Below are 16,429 nucleotides of genomic sequence, written 5' to 3'. Positions count from 1 at the left end.
CCTTGTGCCAAAGTCAGCAAATATAATGACAACACATTACTGTCTATCCTTCTCAACTCTCCTGGCAAAAGCCACCAAACGGCCCGAACCAGCAGAGATCAAGGCCTAACTAAAACAGGAATTCTCTCCAAGAACATCCTGCCAAGTGACTCTCAATATGTTCAGTTTACAAGATTATCCCAATACTGGGCTGGCTTTGACAACTCAGAAAACAGAGAGATGATTCCCACCTTCTCACAAACACAGGCACAAAGCACACAGCGCTCTGCAACCAGCTACTTGAAAACACGGAATGCAGGCAAGCAAAGAAGCTTATTTAAGAGAGCATAATGACACATTTGCCTCCAAGACCAGATCAAGATGAAGATTTTGAGTAACTGACTGTGTGTGCATATGATTAACTTGGGCATTAAAGTTGTCCACCTTCATCAGATATAATCCATTTGTGTGGCACATGAACTGGGAAGTGTGATTTACAGTACACAAATTCATCATCAATCACCCCATAATCATTCTATATTCAAAAGGTTAAAGAAAACTGTTTATTTCAAATTTCAAGTAATCAGCTATTTTTTTTCATAATAGCTTATTACAAATTATTACATAATTTACTTTTTTTCAGTTTCATAAACTTATGATAAAACAGCCCACTAAGATATTTTTTTAGAATATACTAGGCAATTTAAAGTAAAAAAACCCCAAGTGCTCACGTGACCAAAAGAGATTATTCCAAAATTAGCCCACTATAACAAAAATGACCACTGAAATCTACTCTGAGTGAACTACACATCTCTAATGAAAGGCAGCCATGGTGCCAGGATATGTACTGACACAGCAGGCATCAGCAAAAGACATTACACTTTTGAAACTTGCCCAGGACCTGGGATTTCCCCTTTAAGGTGACTGCTAGAGTTATCCTTGCTATCTCTGCCTCTGTGACCCCTAGATCCTTCATATGATTTAGGATCTTCTATAAAATCAAGAGGAGTATTTAAGATATCCCTCATATTACTCTAGTTTATAGTTAGGCTTTCCTTTACAGTGTGGGCAATACAAACCTGAACCTTTCAGGCAACAGATCATGCACGTCCCATATCCTCACACATACTTTATTTTTTAAATAGTCTCTACAGCTCTCTTATTCTCCACATTCTTCCTATATGCTCAATGTAAGACTATACTACGTTTTTCTAACCAAGAGTTTGTCAAAGTGAAAACACATATATATCAGCTACTGTTTCTTTCTGCTCATTACCAACACTCATACAAAAGTGTTTCTGCATTTATTTTTGATACACATAGAAATTTTGGGTAGAGACCCAATGTATATGCAGCACATTCAGACAGCAGCTGAAACATAGGAGAGTTCTTGATTCAAACTGTAAGTTACACACACTACTGCCAACTCGTATTTCTGTTATAACTGCACTTAACTCATATTTTTGCTGCCTCTAACATAAAAGGAATGGGAAACAAGTTCATCGCAGCCACCTTGTTTTAAGCTATCTATTCACAGGAAACTGTTCTTGAAATCAAAGTCAGCAAGTTACTTGACAATGACAAGGTGAAGAAACTAAAAACTTGGCCAATTCTATATGACATTATCAAACCTGAATTGTTTATCCAATTTGGACTTCTGAAGCTTTACCACATAGTCTATACAACTTAAATAATTCATCTACCCACACCAAAGTCCATAGTTCTGTCCAAAATACGGCTCTCCTGTTATCAAAGTCCATGGGATTTATCCAGTGCACAACCCTAAAGCCTCACTGAAGGGAGGTTATCACTTAAATGATAACTTAAGAGCTGATTAGTACAGTGAACTACCCACCTGTTAACCTTGCCACTGTAGACAGGCAGTAAAAGAATTTCCATTTAAAATTTTGCTTTGTAAAAGGAAAGAAACACAAAGCTAAATCAGAGGGCAATATATCACATGATATTATATTGGGAGTGTCTATTTAGTAGAGAAACAAAGTAGAATGACAAGCCATTATTATTCACCTCAGTAATAACTTGGTACCACAGGTATTTTTTATTTTTTAGCATAACCCAAGGCAGAACTTGACTCACTGATAAATACTAGGATTGAAAACTGATGCATAAGTTTAGTGTCAGTTCTACAAATTTTTACGGATACCAAGTTCTTTAAATCAAGACACAGTAGAAATTGTATTTTCCATAAATACAAACATACATATATAGCAGCTTTAAATTAACATGCTAAATACAGTCTGAATATGTATTTTATATAAATCCACAATCAGCAACTACTTTTTTTTTTAAACAAATGACTTTTCTATACAACAAACATTAAAGATTTTTTTTTCCTCATCAGTGGTTGTAATAAAGCCTTCATAGAACGAAACGGAGTTTCTGCAAAGGAAAGATCTCAAAGTTAAATTTCCCATTAACTTCAAATATGGCAAAGCATTTGGGTATGTTAATTTAAGCACTTCAACAAAACCCAATATAAACAGATTCAAAGATAAGAGGCACAATTCCAAATGCCATTTAATTATTAATGAGCTTAAAACTGAACACATGCTTAAGTGCTTTTCTTAACTAATACTAATATTAAACTGGTTTTACAGTAGCTGAGCTGTCTTTTAAAAATACAGCAAGAAGTGTCAGTTATTTTACACCTGACCTCTCCAGCATATGCTAAAACTCTTCCTTACTAGAGACGAATCTTGTAAAAACCAAGCACAACACTACATCATGTCAACATTTGATAGAGGAAATGTAAACCAAACAAGCAAAACTGACAGAATTTTTTTTGGGGGGGAGAGTCTGAATTACAAATCACAGTGTGATACAAAATCATCTGAAAATATTTGGTTTATGAAATAAAGACACACTATTCCTGTAGGACAGGTCTAATGATTAAGAGTAGATTTACAGGACGCTACCTTTCATAGCGTTCCTTCCATTGCACTTAAATGGCTTTTAAAATAATCATGAATATGATCATGATTATCAGCATACAATCATGAATATCAGCACTTAATCAAAGCGGAACCTTAAATTAGAGGCAAACATCTTTTTAACTCTACTGCAATGTAAAACCTGAAAGATAAGCCATCCTTTGGGATCCAGACTTACTGAGAGAGGAAGAAAAGCAGAAGTGACCAACTGTGTCACTCTTTTCTCATTAGTTCCTCATTTCCTCTCCTGCTGTTCTCTTTTCCCCCTGTTCCCTTTCCTGCTGAACTCATTTCTTCCATTTGCTTCCTGGCAGAGTTCACTTTTTCTAACAACAGGAATATGTGTTCTGCGAACTCCCGGACAGCTCCACAGCCACCGTTGCTTTTACAAATATAACCAGCAGCCTTCTGAGCAACTGCACAAGCATCAGCAGGGACACCACTCATGGCAGCTTTCTTCAGGCATTCCACATCAGACTCTTCATTTCCTATTGAGAAAGATGACAGACAAGGCAAATATCACAGTGGGGAAAAACTGAGCAAACTCAATACTTTTCTGCATACAGATTAATCTGTTTTTTTAAATTTGTATTCTTGCCACAGTTTTCATCTCGGCAGCTCAACAGCACTTTGCACATGTGAGTCAGTGCTTGGAAAATCTTAGTGATACATGTAAACACTGATCACACATCACATAGTCTTCAGGCAAGAGAATGGTACTTTTAAGAGCAGTAAAATTATTTGAGCAACTGAATAAGCATTTACAGCACTATACACTTCAGCTGTGACCAAAATACAGTTTTCTACAGAATCATATGGCTTTTAATTCTGACCATTTCTTGTTTCCATTTCAGAAGATAATCTATACAATCTCCACCTGAACTGAACTAGAATAAGTTTGAAATTGTAAGCTGTAACTGTATGCTTGTGTAATATCAAAAGCTTTCCTAAATCTCATTATAAAAACAGCTAAGACTTCTCTTAGCAAATTAGACACAGGTTCATCAATGCCTTTAATATTTAGATTGTACCCTAACAAGCCATAAAATACATACCTGCTTCTGGCAATTGTCTACTGTAACTTGCACATCAGTCCCATTAAGTTCAGTGTATTAACAAAGCAAAGTGTTTTGAAGCTGAGCAGCACTATGAAGTTTGTATTCATGTATATTATATGAGATTTTACTACCAAAAAAAGGAACTGACCTAAGTAAGCGACTTCTTTCCAGCTCAAATCCATGTCTTTTTGCCAGTCCTCCAGGACTTGTAATTTATTTGTTGCACTAACTTTTGCTATACATCCCAGCTGCACGGCTGACAGTGTTTTTGAACAATCTCTTTCAGAGATGAGTCGAACCTATTCAAATAAAGTCAAGTCAGAATAATTTCTACATGCAAAGAAATAAGATGTGTAGTTGATTTATTAAAAAAACAGCAGAAATTTTGCTCATAGAAGCTCTCTCTCAGATATCAGAAAAACATTGAATAACTGGTTGCTTCAATCAAAACTCAAAGCAGAAGTGATCAACGTCCAAAACCACATTACAGTCTTGAAGTTGCTTTGAGAAAGTGAAAAACCATCCTGTAAGCTTCCCTGAGGTTCAAAACAAGAAATTTGTATTTGTCTCTTTAAATGCAACATGTACCAAATAAAATACTGGACACCACAGTACAGTGCCAAGCTGACTACCTAGTGCAGTATCATCTAATTAAGCCACGGTAGGGAATAAAAGAATTCCCAAGGAAGATTTATGTAATATTTGTGTTACATGATAATATTATGAACCATTTTCTGTGACTCTTCTACCTAATAACATCATTTTATTTGCAGTAGGACTTCAGAGCATTAACAGAACACTAAACAGAAGGAAGTAGCACAGCACATTAACCTCCAGAAATTCATTCCAAATTTAAAGTTTCAGAAACAATGTACAAGGTAAACTAAACCAAGAAGATTATTCAGCAGGATTTATAAAAATCTCAGACACAACCCCTCCAAGTTTTCTGTCCAAGCTGTGGACAAGCTTACATTCCCAAATTGCTTCTAAATACTAACAAATACTTGGCACGGATTTTAAGTACAAAATGAACAGGAGTGGTGCACAAAGAGCCTATCAGCAACATATACTAGAAATACAGGAAGTGCAGCACAAAGACCAGGAGGTTTTTAACATAAGATTCTAAGTCACGGCAAGTACGGAAATGGGCTACCACGGGCAACAAAATGACTATTACAAGCCTCCTCCCCCGTTCGCCTCACAGAAAATGAAGCTGAGCAAGTTTTGAAAAACCACGTACTCCATTTCACTGCCCCACGGCAGCAACAGCTGCATCAAAGTATGTCTTGAACGTCTCGTCTAGCGCATTAGAAAAAAAAAAGATCCTACAACAGAGACTCCAAAAACGTATCTGGAGAACTCTACTTGGCATATAGCTACCTTTGTCTTATCCATGCCTATCTCTATCTGCAACGGAACTGAGTTAAGGCTCTTTGACAGCAGCCTAAATCTGTACTTAGGTCTTACTCCAGAAAAATTCTTCTAGCTTTATCAAAGCCAGTGGCACAGACAGAAAATATCCCGATTAATTTTACATAAATGCAAGCAAAGATTCAGACCAGCAGAATTTAGTATCAGAAATAAAAATCAATCATAATAGTGAAAGTAGCCATGTTACAATCTGTGTTGTTTCAGTTTTTCATTTACACTGAATTCTTACAACTTCAAAGCACATAAGTTATGGTTGAAACAACTAGGGAGACAGAAGTGTCTGGAATTTGATCTCCCCTCTTTGCAACTATCACAGGTGATCTAGGATGAACCAGCTAATTTGCCTGCGTATTTCTTCCTCTTCTATAGCCAAGAGGTACCAACACATCCCTGCTCAGTAAAGCTGACTTCCAAGTAATGAGTGTCTCTAGTCTACACAGAATGACATGATTGGTGCCAGCAAAACAACATAAAAATTTATTCCCACATTCTCCAGTACACAAAGAGAAAGACATTATAGCTACTGTGAATGAGATTGAGAACTTTCTCAAAACACTTTTATTTTCCTCTAAGGGATCCAAGAACAACATCTGTCCCAAACTTGAATCAATGTATTATGCTGCCTGATCACAAGCACTCTGCAGAAACTTAAGCTTATAGGCTGCAGGGGTTTAGAATCTCTTAATGTTCAGGTTACATCAGACATAAAGCCTCACACTTCAGAACACTTACCTGGATTCCTCTTTTCTTTAATAGATCGATACCAACAATATCTCTGTAATCATAGGAGACCATTTCCTTCTGATCTTCTGTCACATAAATGCGACCATTTGTCAGGCATCCATCCACACTGCAAACCAATAGCTTCACCTCTTTTAACGGCTCTTTGCCAAAATATCCAAAGCTAGACAAAAAAGTTATCTTTTTAGAATGGAAGTTTTTGCAGACTTCAAACCCAAATATTTCAAGTACAATTGTGATCTTCAGACAGAAGAACTCGCTTTGAAATTCTTTTTTTCTAATGTCTTTTCTCATCATTGTCACTCTCCGACTATATTCTCCCTCTTCAAAAAAAACCCAGAATGATCCAAAAGACAGCTCAGTTATGTTGTTCATTTAAAAATTAGAATGAGATTTATTTCCTTAGAATAAAAGGTTATGTTCTGTAGCACTTATCTGGGGGAAAACCGGCATGGGGTGAAAGAAGAGAAAGGCACAGAAAACCTATTCCATTCCTGCCCATTATTTCCTTAGAGAGATGCAGAGCAGCTGCAAAGAAAAGGCAGCTGGCAAGATGTAATCAGCTCATTCCTCCTACACTAACGCTCTCAGTAACGTGCATCCATAAGTGCGGTGCAGACCATGGAAGCCTAGGACTGAGATAACTCAGCTGGAAAAGCCAGAGATGATGCTAACACATTGCTATGGTACAGTGGAACTTACACTTCTCCCCAAGCTGAACTTTTGAAAAAAAAAACAAAACCAAAAAAACCCACATACAGCAAAGGCAATTCAGATGATTTCAACAGAGATAGGAAAAAATGATGGGTGGAAATAAAGTTGTCCAATTATCTTTGATTTTGATCACTTACATTACGCACTTTATGAATACGCATGACCACACTTCGAAACACTGAGCGATATCAAAGCAATAAAGGAATAAAAAGCGCTTTTACCTCAATACTCTCTGCTCCGCAATAGGCCAATCAATGTCTATATCAATATCCACACTGTGCTCTGCACGCATTTCATAGTAGGCCATTTTACCACCCTAAATAAAACAGAACTCATTAAAATTTTCTGCTTGGGTTAATACAAACAGAAAGCTGTACAATTTAATACCATGTAATGAAAGTGAAGTACTTGGTTACACAGTGGTCACCACAGCTTATATAAAAGTGAACCATCTACAACGATGTTTTTGCCAGTGACAAAGAACCAAGCACTTGAAACAACTTTCTATAGGCAATGGTTAATAAGTATTTTCATTTTACAACTAGAGAAAGCATGCAAGAAAGATGTTATGCATTACAGTCATTATGTAACACTGATTTTACTAGGTCTTTCAATACAATAAAATGGTAATACTTTCAGCATTCACTTAGTAAGAGTGTGCTTATTTTTTGTTCACTATCTACACAAAGACTTGATTTCATCTGGAAAAATATCCACCACACCCCAATGTAATTAAAAAAAATTAGAAGCCCTGATCCTCAGAGAGTTAGTGGCCCAGCCTTCATAAAATGTAGAATTCAACACAATTATACTATTCAGATCAATGTTTCCAAGTCCACACGGCACTAGCTGGCACTGCATGGGTGTGTGCAAACTATAGAGATCTAAATCTATAATCTCTGCATTAGTGAGGTATCTGGAAAAGCAAGAAGAACCTGGTATTCTTGATGTACCTAGTAAAGTATTCCCGTTAGAAATATGGAAATAACCTACACTGGGCTTTTTTTCAGTTCTGCTGACAAATACTGGAAATGTTCTGTAAGATGGAGAGCTTGTCTTGCATGAGAAAACTAAGACACCATTCTTGTAGACAAACAAAACAAAAGCTGAAGTAAATCCGTTTGTTCTGCATTAATACACTGGGATGTAAACATCAGGAAAGGTAAAAAACCCCTGTTTAAGTTACAGTACAAAACTGCCATAGGACTAAACTGGCCAAGAACACAAATTTATAGATTATATGAGAAGCCTACAACGCTGCATGAAGGCCAGTTTCACACCCTTAGTACCACTAAAATGAAATGCAAGATATGCACATACACCCTGGCGAACGGATGTGATAGTCAGGGCTGTATTGCTTTAGGCTTATAGCTACTTACTACTCAATATTGCTTGTATAAACGTATTTGCCATGGAGGATGCTGTTACTGGAACTGCCCTAGCTACAGCTAGCCCTGTTAAGTTACAAATAAGCAAACTGTCCTGATGTCAAAGTGCTGTAACTTCATACTGACTGCATCAGAAATATAAATACATTATTGAATTCAGAACACTCTGTAACAAGTGTAAAAGGTGTGCTGTTCTAAACAGCATGAAAAACAGAAGCACTAACCTGCAAATAGCCTTTCTCAATCAAATGCCTCTTGGCAAAATAAAATGAGCCATTTTCATACAGCTCCCCAGGCCAATCTTGCCTTCGGTACCGTTTTGCTGGATTCAGGTTTTGGGGTTCTGTCATTTTGTTTTCTGTTAACAGAGAAAAAAAACATATTAAGTTTTCCAGAATCTCTGTTCAGAGTCACTTAACTATCTTTAAATAGCCTTCTGTTGAAAAATTAAGGACACAATTCAGTCATCAACATCTTTTGTTATTGCCTGTCATTGTTTAACTTTATAAAGAATTGCTGAATTACTTGCTCCTTCTTGGAACTGTGGATAACAAACCAGAGGACTGCCCTGCATCTCTAGCAGAGGAAAAGGAAATTTTACATTCCACCTTAAAAATAAAACAAAACGAACAAAAAAAATCCACAAAAAAAAAACAAACCTGAGAAGTCATGAGCTCCAAACCTGGTTACTAGAATCACAGAATGCTTTTGGTTGGAGAGGACCTTAAAGACCACTTAGTTCCAACCCCCCTGCCATAGGCAGGGACACCTTCCACCAGACCAAAGCCCCATCCAGCCTGGCCTTGAATGCTGCCAGTGCCCCACCAAAATAGGAGTAGGGGGAACATCGTTCTAGACTGTCCTTGCCTCTTTCTGTACTCTATCTCCTAGTACACAAGAGGAAGGGGTTTAACTCACAGTGAGGGTAAACGCAAAAAACCCCCATTCAACTACCTATACCTAAACCCAGGAATGCCCTGAATGAACTCCAAGAACTGAGAAGACAAACCTGAAATCTGAAAGGTGAAAAGAGAACATGCGAGAAGAAATTTTGCCTGTGAAAACGTCTTGTCGCTTCTCCAAAATACTTCCTCTTTAAGGATACACATGATATTAACTTTTCATAAGTGGTTTAACCAATGTCCACAAATAAGCAAATGTGTATCTTTGAACAAACACGATCTCATAAGTTCCCATAGTTATCACCATCACTAGTGCACGTAGCTGAAACCGAACCAAGGACCAGAGACCTCTGTCCTTACACCACCCAAATTCACATGCGCAAAGCAGCTAAAATTAACCAGGTCTCATGATCTAGTAACCATGAAAAAGTTACGAGAGCATTCTCTAACACCCAAAACATCTTGAGGCTTTAGTATTTACACACACCTTGTATTTCATAAACACACTGGAGCTTTGTGCTCAATGAAGGAAATATTTCCAGTCAGAGAGACACCTTTCTCTTTTAGGGTGCATCAATGTAACACCTTAATGCAGAAGGAACAACAGAAATACACAGGAAAAGATATAAAATTCTTTTAACATGATCAGCACTTTAAAGCTGTCTGGAAAACAAGAAAAAAAAAAAAAAAGTACAATACCAAACTGTATAAAGGGCCTGCAAACCACTGTCACCTGAATCACCACATTCCTGAAAGGCCACTTGCTTTTTGCTAAGCTGCTAATATTTGCACAACGTGTTCCTTGTTCCTCTTGCATATAATTCTTGCAACTGAATGATTCTTTATCTCTCACCACATTAAAAGACTTTAGATGACATTTGATACTGAAGAATTATCTGCTCTTTTAGGTAGGCCTTGAGGCTTTTTTATTCTAATAATCTACCTATAGAGACTAGGTGGCACACCATCACTTCAGAAAGCCACGTGGTACATCCAAATGAGGTTTAGTCTTTCACAGATGTCCATTCTAGCATCTCAAGATGTGAAGTGGTCTTTCACTTGGTTGCCTAAAGTGCAATGCAAAGGATCAGAAACTGCCATCCACGATTTTGATACTCCTCTTACATTTTATGAACGAACTGTGTCACATTATTTTTCCTCTTATGAGGAACAATGAGAATGTTCAAGTTCATTCTAAACCAGGGCCTAACTTTTATTCCATCTCTAATGCCAAGCTTCATTTATTTCACATGCTCTGTTACAGCATGATGCTTTGCAAACAAAGAAATTTTTCATCTGAAGCAATTTATATCTCAACAGGATAACTGTAATGTCTGACTAACAAGTTCATGTTTAAAAAATGAAAATAACAATGTGACAGTATCCGAACTAATCATTTTTAGAAAAAGAAGCAAACGTTTCTGCTTTAATCACAAAACCAAAACCAACATAGATAATACTTGGAATATTTCTTTGTACCAGGACAAAAGGTACTTCTATAGCGACAACAAGGTACAATCTTTAGTTGTAAGAGTTCAGTCTTTAGTCATCTAGGCAGCTGTAGCTGAGAGGCATATTTTCTTAGGGAAAATGTAGTTTTCTTCTGTATGAGCTAATTAACGTGAGTTCAGCCCTCATGACTCCTCAAAAGGCAGTTTGCAATTTGACGTAAGTTGGCAGCCAAATTACCAGGCTGCAACAAACCCTAAGTCTCCAGGCTAAGAGGTTGCCATCTCACCTACACTAAGACTTTACCTCACGTTATTTGCCATTTGTTAAGTATGAGAGTGTTTGTTCTTACTCTGCAGTACCTAAGACAAGACCTCAGTGTCATGTCTACATACATATGAATACCCACCAAGCAGAAGTTAACATGTAAAGTTTTGGGGAGCTATATTTGGAGCCTAGATAAGTTAATAACATTTTAATTTTTAATGCCTTACCACTTCTACAGAACAATTACAGAAATGCTAAGCAATGATCAGTAAATTCAAAACAGCACTACTTAGAAAGGAATTTCTAAGCCATCTCACATCTCTCCAAGAACTCAACCCCTGCCTCTGGTATCACTTCCTAATGTAAATACCATGGGTATCAAAAAAAAAAATTTGAAAAAAAAGTTTGATTAAGTATAACTGTAACCAGAAACAGCTAAATATTACCTCCTTTTTTTACCTCGCTCCATCTAAATTGATGCCGTCTCACAACAGAGAAGACAGAATCAAACCCCTCCTTCTGGATCAGATCTGCCACTTTTATAAGATCACTGGGATGTAAACAGGGAGATGTTGCTTGAATATTTCCTACAATATCAACCTCTAAAGAAAAAGAAAGAAACATTTATGAAACAATGAATATTTTTAATATACGCAATTGCAAAGTGTGGTATGAGCGGATGCCACCAAAAAAAAAAAAAAAGAGAACCTTTCTAGCTTTTAATTACTAAAGGCTTTACTTATTTTTCTGAATAATAAGCGCATCATCCCTCTAGGCCACAACGTAAAAGCTCAGCGTATTTCATTACTGATTTACCATGATGATGATTAAGAAACTCTCTGATAGCTTCTAGAGAAGTTGAGGAGTCTTGAGAAACTTCGGGACTTCTGCGATGAACTTGAGCGCCAAACTGCTTCGCAACCTTCTCAATTTCATCATGGTCTGTAGAAACCCATATGCTGTTGGCAGACAGTGACCGAAATGAATATAAAGAATAAATCCCAGTACCCTTGACTTGCCTGCCATAATCTAACCCCTGCTTACGTGTGTACTACACCTTGCGATGAAAGGAACTAGTTCTAACTTTTAACAATAGGGATAAAGTACACACATTCACCAGACTGTAAAATCTCAAGGTGGAGTTGCGCTTCAGTTTAATACTGTAGGGTGCTTGATCTACCACCTTCCACGTAGGAAGCTTAAGCAACATAAAATTCGGAATGTTACCAGAAAAATCCAGTATCAATACGCCACAATTTGTGACACACTTTAATAGCTCGATGAATTGCGAATGGGCTGAATGAGGCGTTCAAAAATAATTCAGGAGTTCAGAAACAAGGCTGACAAGAAGTAAAACCACAGAAGATTAGCTTATTCTGCAAGTGTTTTAAAATGTGTTAATTAGGATCCCTACAATCCCTAAGTAAGAGCTGTTCAAGTTACAACCACATATGTTTTGGCACAGAAAACCTTCAACACTGGTAAAGCAAGATTGTGATTGTTCAGGGATAACAAACATTTACAAAAGGAAGGGCTAAGTCTGAATACTGCGTGATGATAAACACTGGCTGAGCACTGCGAGGCTACTGCTGCTGCCATCATTTTAACAAAAAAGCATGTGAGATATAAAAAACGATGAAAAACAACCCTTCTCTCAGCAACCCTGGCATTCTCAATGCACTGTAGATAGCAAATGGTGCTTTAGTTAAGTTTTTTCATCCAAAGACATCACAGGATCATCAGAATAAAAATATGTATGACAGCGTCCACAAGGTCAAGTCATACCCATGTGAACAAATGCAGAAGAGGTATTTTCCATAAACTGCTTTAAGCTGTTTAGCTGAAACATACACTCCCCATTCAACTAACAGAGTTTTGTTGTCTTAACATGTACCCTGTCAGCACAGCTGTTTCAAAGGTGACTAGAGCACCTAGCGCACTTCCATCTAATACACCTGCTATGCCTCTGAGTTAGGCTACATTACCGTAACTGGCTTCCTGGTGGGCAAATTCAGATGCCAAAACGAGGAGGTCGCCCTGTATCCAACACAGGTCATTAAGCACAGGGATTCATATGCACTAAGTAATTATCAGTAATCTAAATCAGAAGCATTTTTGACTACTTCTTTATTAAAAATGGAACCAAGTCAGTGATGCCTCCTCTGCTTTTCAGACACAGTAAAAAAGATAATGGTACAGCAGCTATGAGATACGGAAGGCTCGTGCTTACTTCTAGCCCTGAATCTATCTGAGCTACTTTTCTACTTGACTACATCAAGTCCCTGCTCTGAGCATAATGCAGTAGATTTGCATTGGGAACCTGCACCTAGGTATGCTACGTACCAAGTGCATCCTAACCATGCACTGGTTTTAATTAAGTTTATCAGTATGTGTGTCCCATTTTATTTTGGCGTAAAAAAGAAATTTGTAACGCTCATATTCTTAACACTCACAACATACTTGTTTCTATATAGCCCCAATTATTGCTACCAAGGTTGTGCGCGCTTTGCCACAAACTGAGCTTCTGTTCTGTGTCACATGGGCACTCATGATTATTTCCTTCCACTTGACATTTAGGAGACTGCCTCTGATGGGCTGTGTCCAGCTGTGAATGCTCCCTGACGAAAGAAAGAAAAACTCGAGCAAGCCCAGCCAAGAGCCAACAAGACAACTGGGGCCTGGGAGCACGTGCATGCCAGGAGATGTGAGCTAGCCATCTCCATTCAGTCTTATGAAGAGAATGCAAAGGGGTGACTTTATTGCCCCCTTCAAGTACCTGGTAGGCAGGTAGAAAAAAACCAGCAAAACTTTTCCTGGACGAGTGCAGTGAGAGGACACACAAACCGCAAGAACAGAAGTGCCAATTAGACAATCACAAAACAATTTTTTCAGCCATGAGGGCTATCAGTCACTGGAACCAGTGCCCTGAAAGGCTGTGGGGTCTTCATCCTTGGGAGTGGCACCAGATGACCACCAGTGGGTGGAAACAGATGACAGCCTTGGAGCGGAAACAGATGGGTGGAACCAGATGACCACCAACCAAAGTCATCCTATGATTCAATGATTCATGGGAGACTACCTGCCACCTGTCAGCTTCATTTAATGCAGCCAATAAAGTCAATAAAGCCAATAAAGTCAAAGTGTCAACGCTTACTGGCAATCATCATCAACTAGTGGCTCCCAACCACCAATCAGAAGAACTTTAATTTCAAATTACTGTGCTGTAAGACGTTGACTCCCTCCTTCCTCCGCCGCTCACCCTCACCGGGAGGGCACGGCGGAGCTCACGGCGGGGCACCGCCTGCTCGCCCAGCCCGATCCACGCCCTGCCGCCACGTTAACGGCGCCCCCCGGTCCCCGGGGCGGGCTTCCTCCCGCACACCCGCCTCCATTCACGAACCCGCGGGAGCAGTTCCAGCGAGGCTGTAGGCGCCCCGGGCCAGACCAACCGCCCCACCGCCACGGCCGGCCGCCGCCACCGAGCCTCGGAGCCTGCCGGGGAGAAGCCGGCTGCGAAGGGAGACCTGCCCGGGGAGCCTGCTGCAGGCGGGGGGGCCGCTCCCCCGCCCGCCCCTCCCCGCTCGGGGGGGGGTGGGGGGGGGTGGGGGGGTGGTGTGCGTGTGCCCCCTCAGCACCCCCGCCCCAGTCTGAGACCCGCCGCCCGCCAAGGCGCGCAGCCCACCCTCCCGCCGGAGGGGAGGCGGGGGAGAAGGCGCATGCGCACCTGTGGAAGACGCCGGCGTCGGCGGCGGCGCGCAGGACCCAGCCGATGAGCGGCACCCCCGCCAGCAGCTTGATGTTCTTCAGCGGGATCCCCTTGCTGCCGCCGCGCGCCAGCACCAGCGCGGCCAGGTGGGCGCGCGGCCGCCCCTCGCCCGCCTCCGCGCCGCGGTCCATCTCCTAACCCTCACCTCGCCCCGGGGCGCTCCCTGCCGCGCGCCCTTCCCACCCCCCCCCCCCCGCCGCCGAACGTGTATGCTGGGAAGTGTAGTCCGCCTCCGGGGCGGGGCGGCCGCTCTGCCGCGCCTGCGCGCTGGATAGGGGGCGGGCACACAGGGCGGGAGGCCGTTGAGGGGGAGGGTGGGGACGGCGGCAAAAGGCGGCGGTCTGGGTGCGGAGAGGCATTAAAGGCGGAAAAGACCGCTGAGATCATCAAGTGCAGCGGTCAGCCGGGCACCGCCCTGCCCACTAAACCATGTCCCTAAGCACCACATCTACACGCCTGTTAAATACCTCCAGAGGTGGTGACTCAACCGCTTCCCTGGGCAGCCTGTTCCGGTGCTTGACAGCCCTTTCGGTGAAGAAGTTTTTCCTAATGTCCAATCTAAACCTCCCCTGGCGCAACTTGAGGCCGTTTCCTCTTGTGCTATCGCTTCGTACTTGGCAGAAGAGACCGACCCCCACCTCACTACCACCTCCTCTCAGGTAGCTGTAGAGAGCGATCAGGTCTCCCCTCAGCCTCCTCTTCTCCAGACTGAACAGCCCCAGTTCCCTCAGCCGCTCTTCCTAAGACCTGTTCTCCAGACCCTTCACCAGCCTCGTTGCCCTTCTCTGGACACGCTCTAGCACCTCAGTGCGCCTCTTATAGTGAGGACGAAGGGGTCTAGCCCCCGGTACCCCCCAGTCTGGACGAGGTGGGGGGCAGATGCCTATCTCCCTGCCTGTGGAGGGAGGGCGCGGTCCCCTTTCTGGCACGGGGTACCCGCAAAGCGCTGTCCCGGGCTGGGAGAGGGGGGATGCCGAGCCTCTCCTCAGGTAACGCCTTCGGGGCGGGATGGAGGGTCCGCAGCGCCCTGCGCTGGGAACGTGGCCGGGCACCTCTGTGTAATACACTTAATGCACATTAAAAAAACCGCAGCCCGCCTCGGGTGCAGCCGCGTTCCCTGCCGGCACACCGGACGCGGGTTTGAGGCGATTTCGCTCCGGGACCGGCGAGCCCCGGCAGCTGGGAGCCCAGCCTGCACCGCGGCCGCGGAGCTGCGCCAGCGACCGGCGACCGGATTGAGCAGTTCCCGCGTCAGCCACCGGCATAAACCCTCCGGCAGCGGTGGCTCCTCCTGCGTCACGGCCTTCCCGCCTGAGGAGTCCCGGCAGGGGGCAGAGTGGTCACACCGCAGCCTCTTCACCTGGGAGGGAAACCTTCCCTCACTCCTCCCTTCAGTTTCCCACCTCCCGAAACGTGTATTAAAGCATAAAAACACCCGCTGTTACATTGTACAAGCTTACGTATAGAAAGCGGATGGATAAAACGGAGTAATACATACCAATATAAGGCTGCGCAGGAATTTGGGTTTTGATAGAATTTGGAAAACAGAAAGTAGAGGCCATTGAACAGCATCATAAAGTCATTCCTGGAGACTTGGGGTCTCAGTCCGTAATGGAAAATGATCACATACAGTTCGCTGACGTTGTCTGCAGGTTGTTTAAGACGTGTTGCAGAGCAAAAGGATCTCACCTACCACTGCCAAAGGAAATGCTCCTAGCTGTAGGCAGGTGTTTAAGAAGAAGAATCAATGGAGGGGGCTGGGTTTTTTCTTTCTGAAGTGGAC

The 16,429-nt window shown here is 41.8% G+C and overlaps 1 protein-coding gene across 1 annotated transcript; it reads right to left on the bottom strand.

The window, feature by feature from the left end:
* Window positions 1-2,115: 2,115 nt before the first annotated feature.
* On the bottom strand, window positions 2,116-14,777 carry CMAS (cytidine monophosphate N-acetylneuraminic acid synthetase). The gene is made up of 8 exons (XM_086466621.1): window positions 14,605-14,777; window positions 11,697-11,839; window positions 11,327-11,482; window positions 8,487-8,620; window positions 7,096-7,190; window positions 6,152-6,323; window positions 4,137-4,287; window positions 2,116-3,418 (listed from the first exon to the last, which is right to left on the bottom strand). The coding sequence occupies exons 1-8, from the start codon at window positions 14,775-14,777 to the stop codon at window positions 3,144-3,146; spliced, it is 1,299 nt and encodes a 432-aa protein (XP_086322747.1). The 3' UTR covers window positions 2,116-3,143.
* Between the last annotated feature and the right edge of the window lie 1,652 nt (window positions 14,778-16,429).

Source organism: Leptosomus discolor, chromosome 1 (assembly GCF_034619465.1).
Source record: "Leptosomus discolor isolate bLepDis1 chromosome 1, bLepDis1.hap2, whole genome shotgun sequence".
In the NCBI taxonomy this organism is placed as follows: domain Eukaryota; kingdom Metazoa; phylum Chordata; class Aves; order Leptosomiformes; family Leptosomidae; genus Leptosomus; species Leptosomus discolor.
Note: the sequence above shows the minus strand (reverse complement) of the source record. Positions and strands in the feature narration are given on the sequence as shown.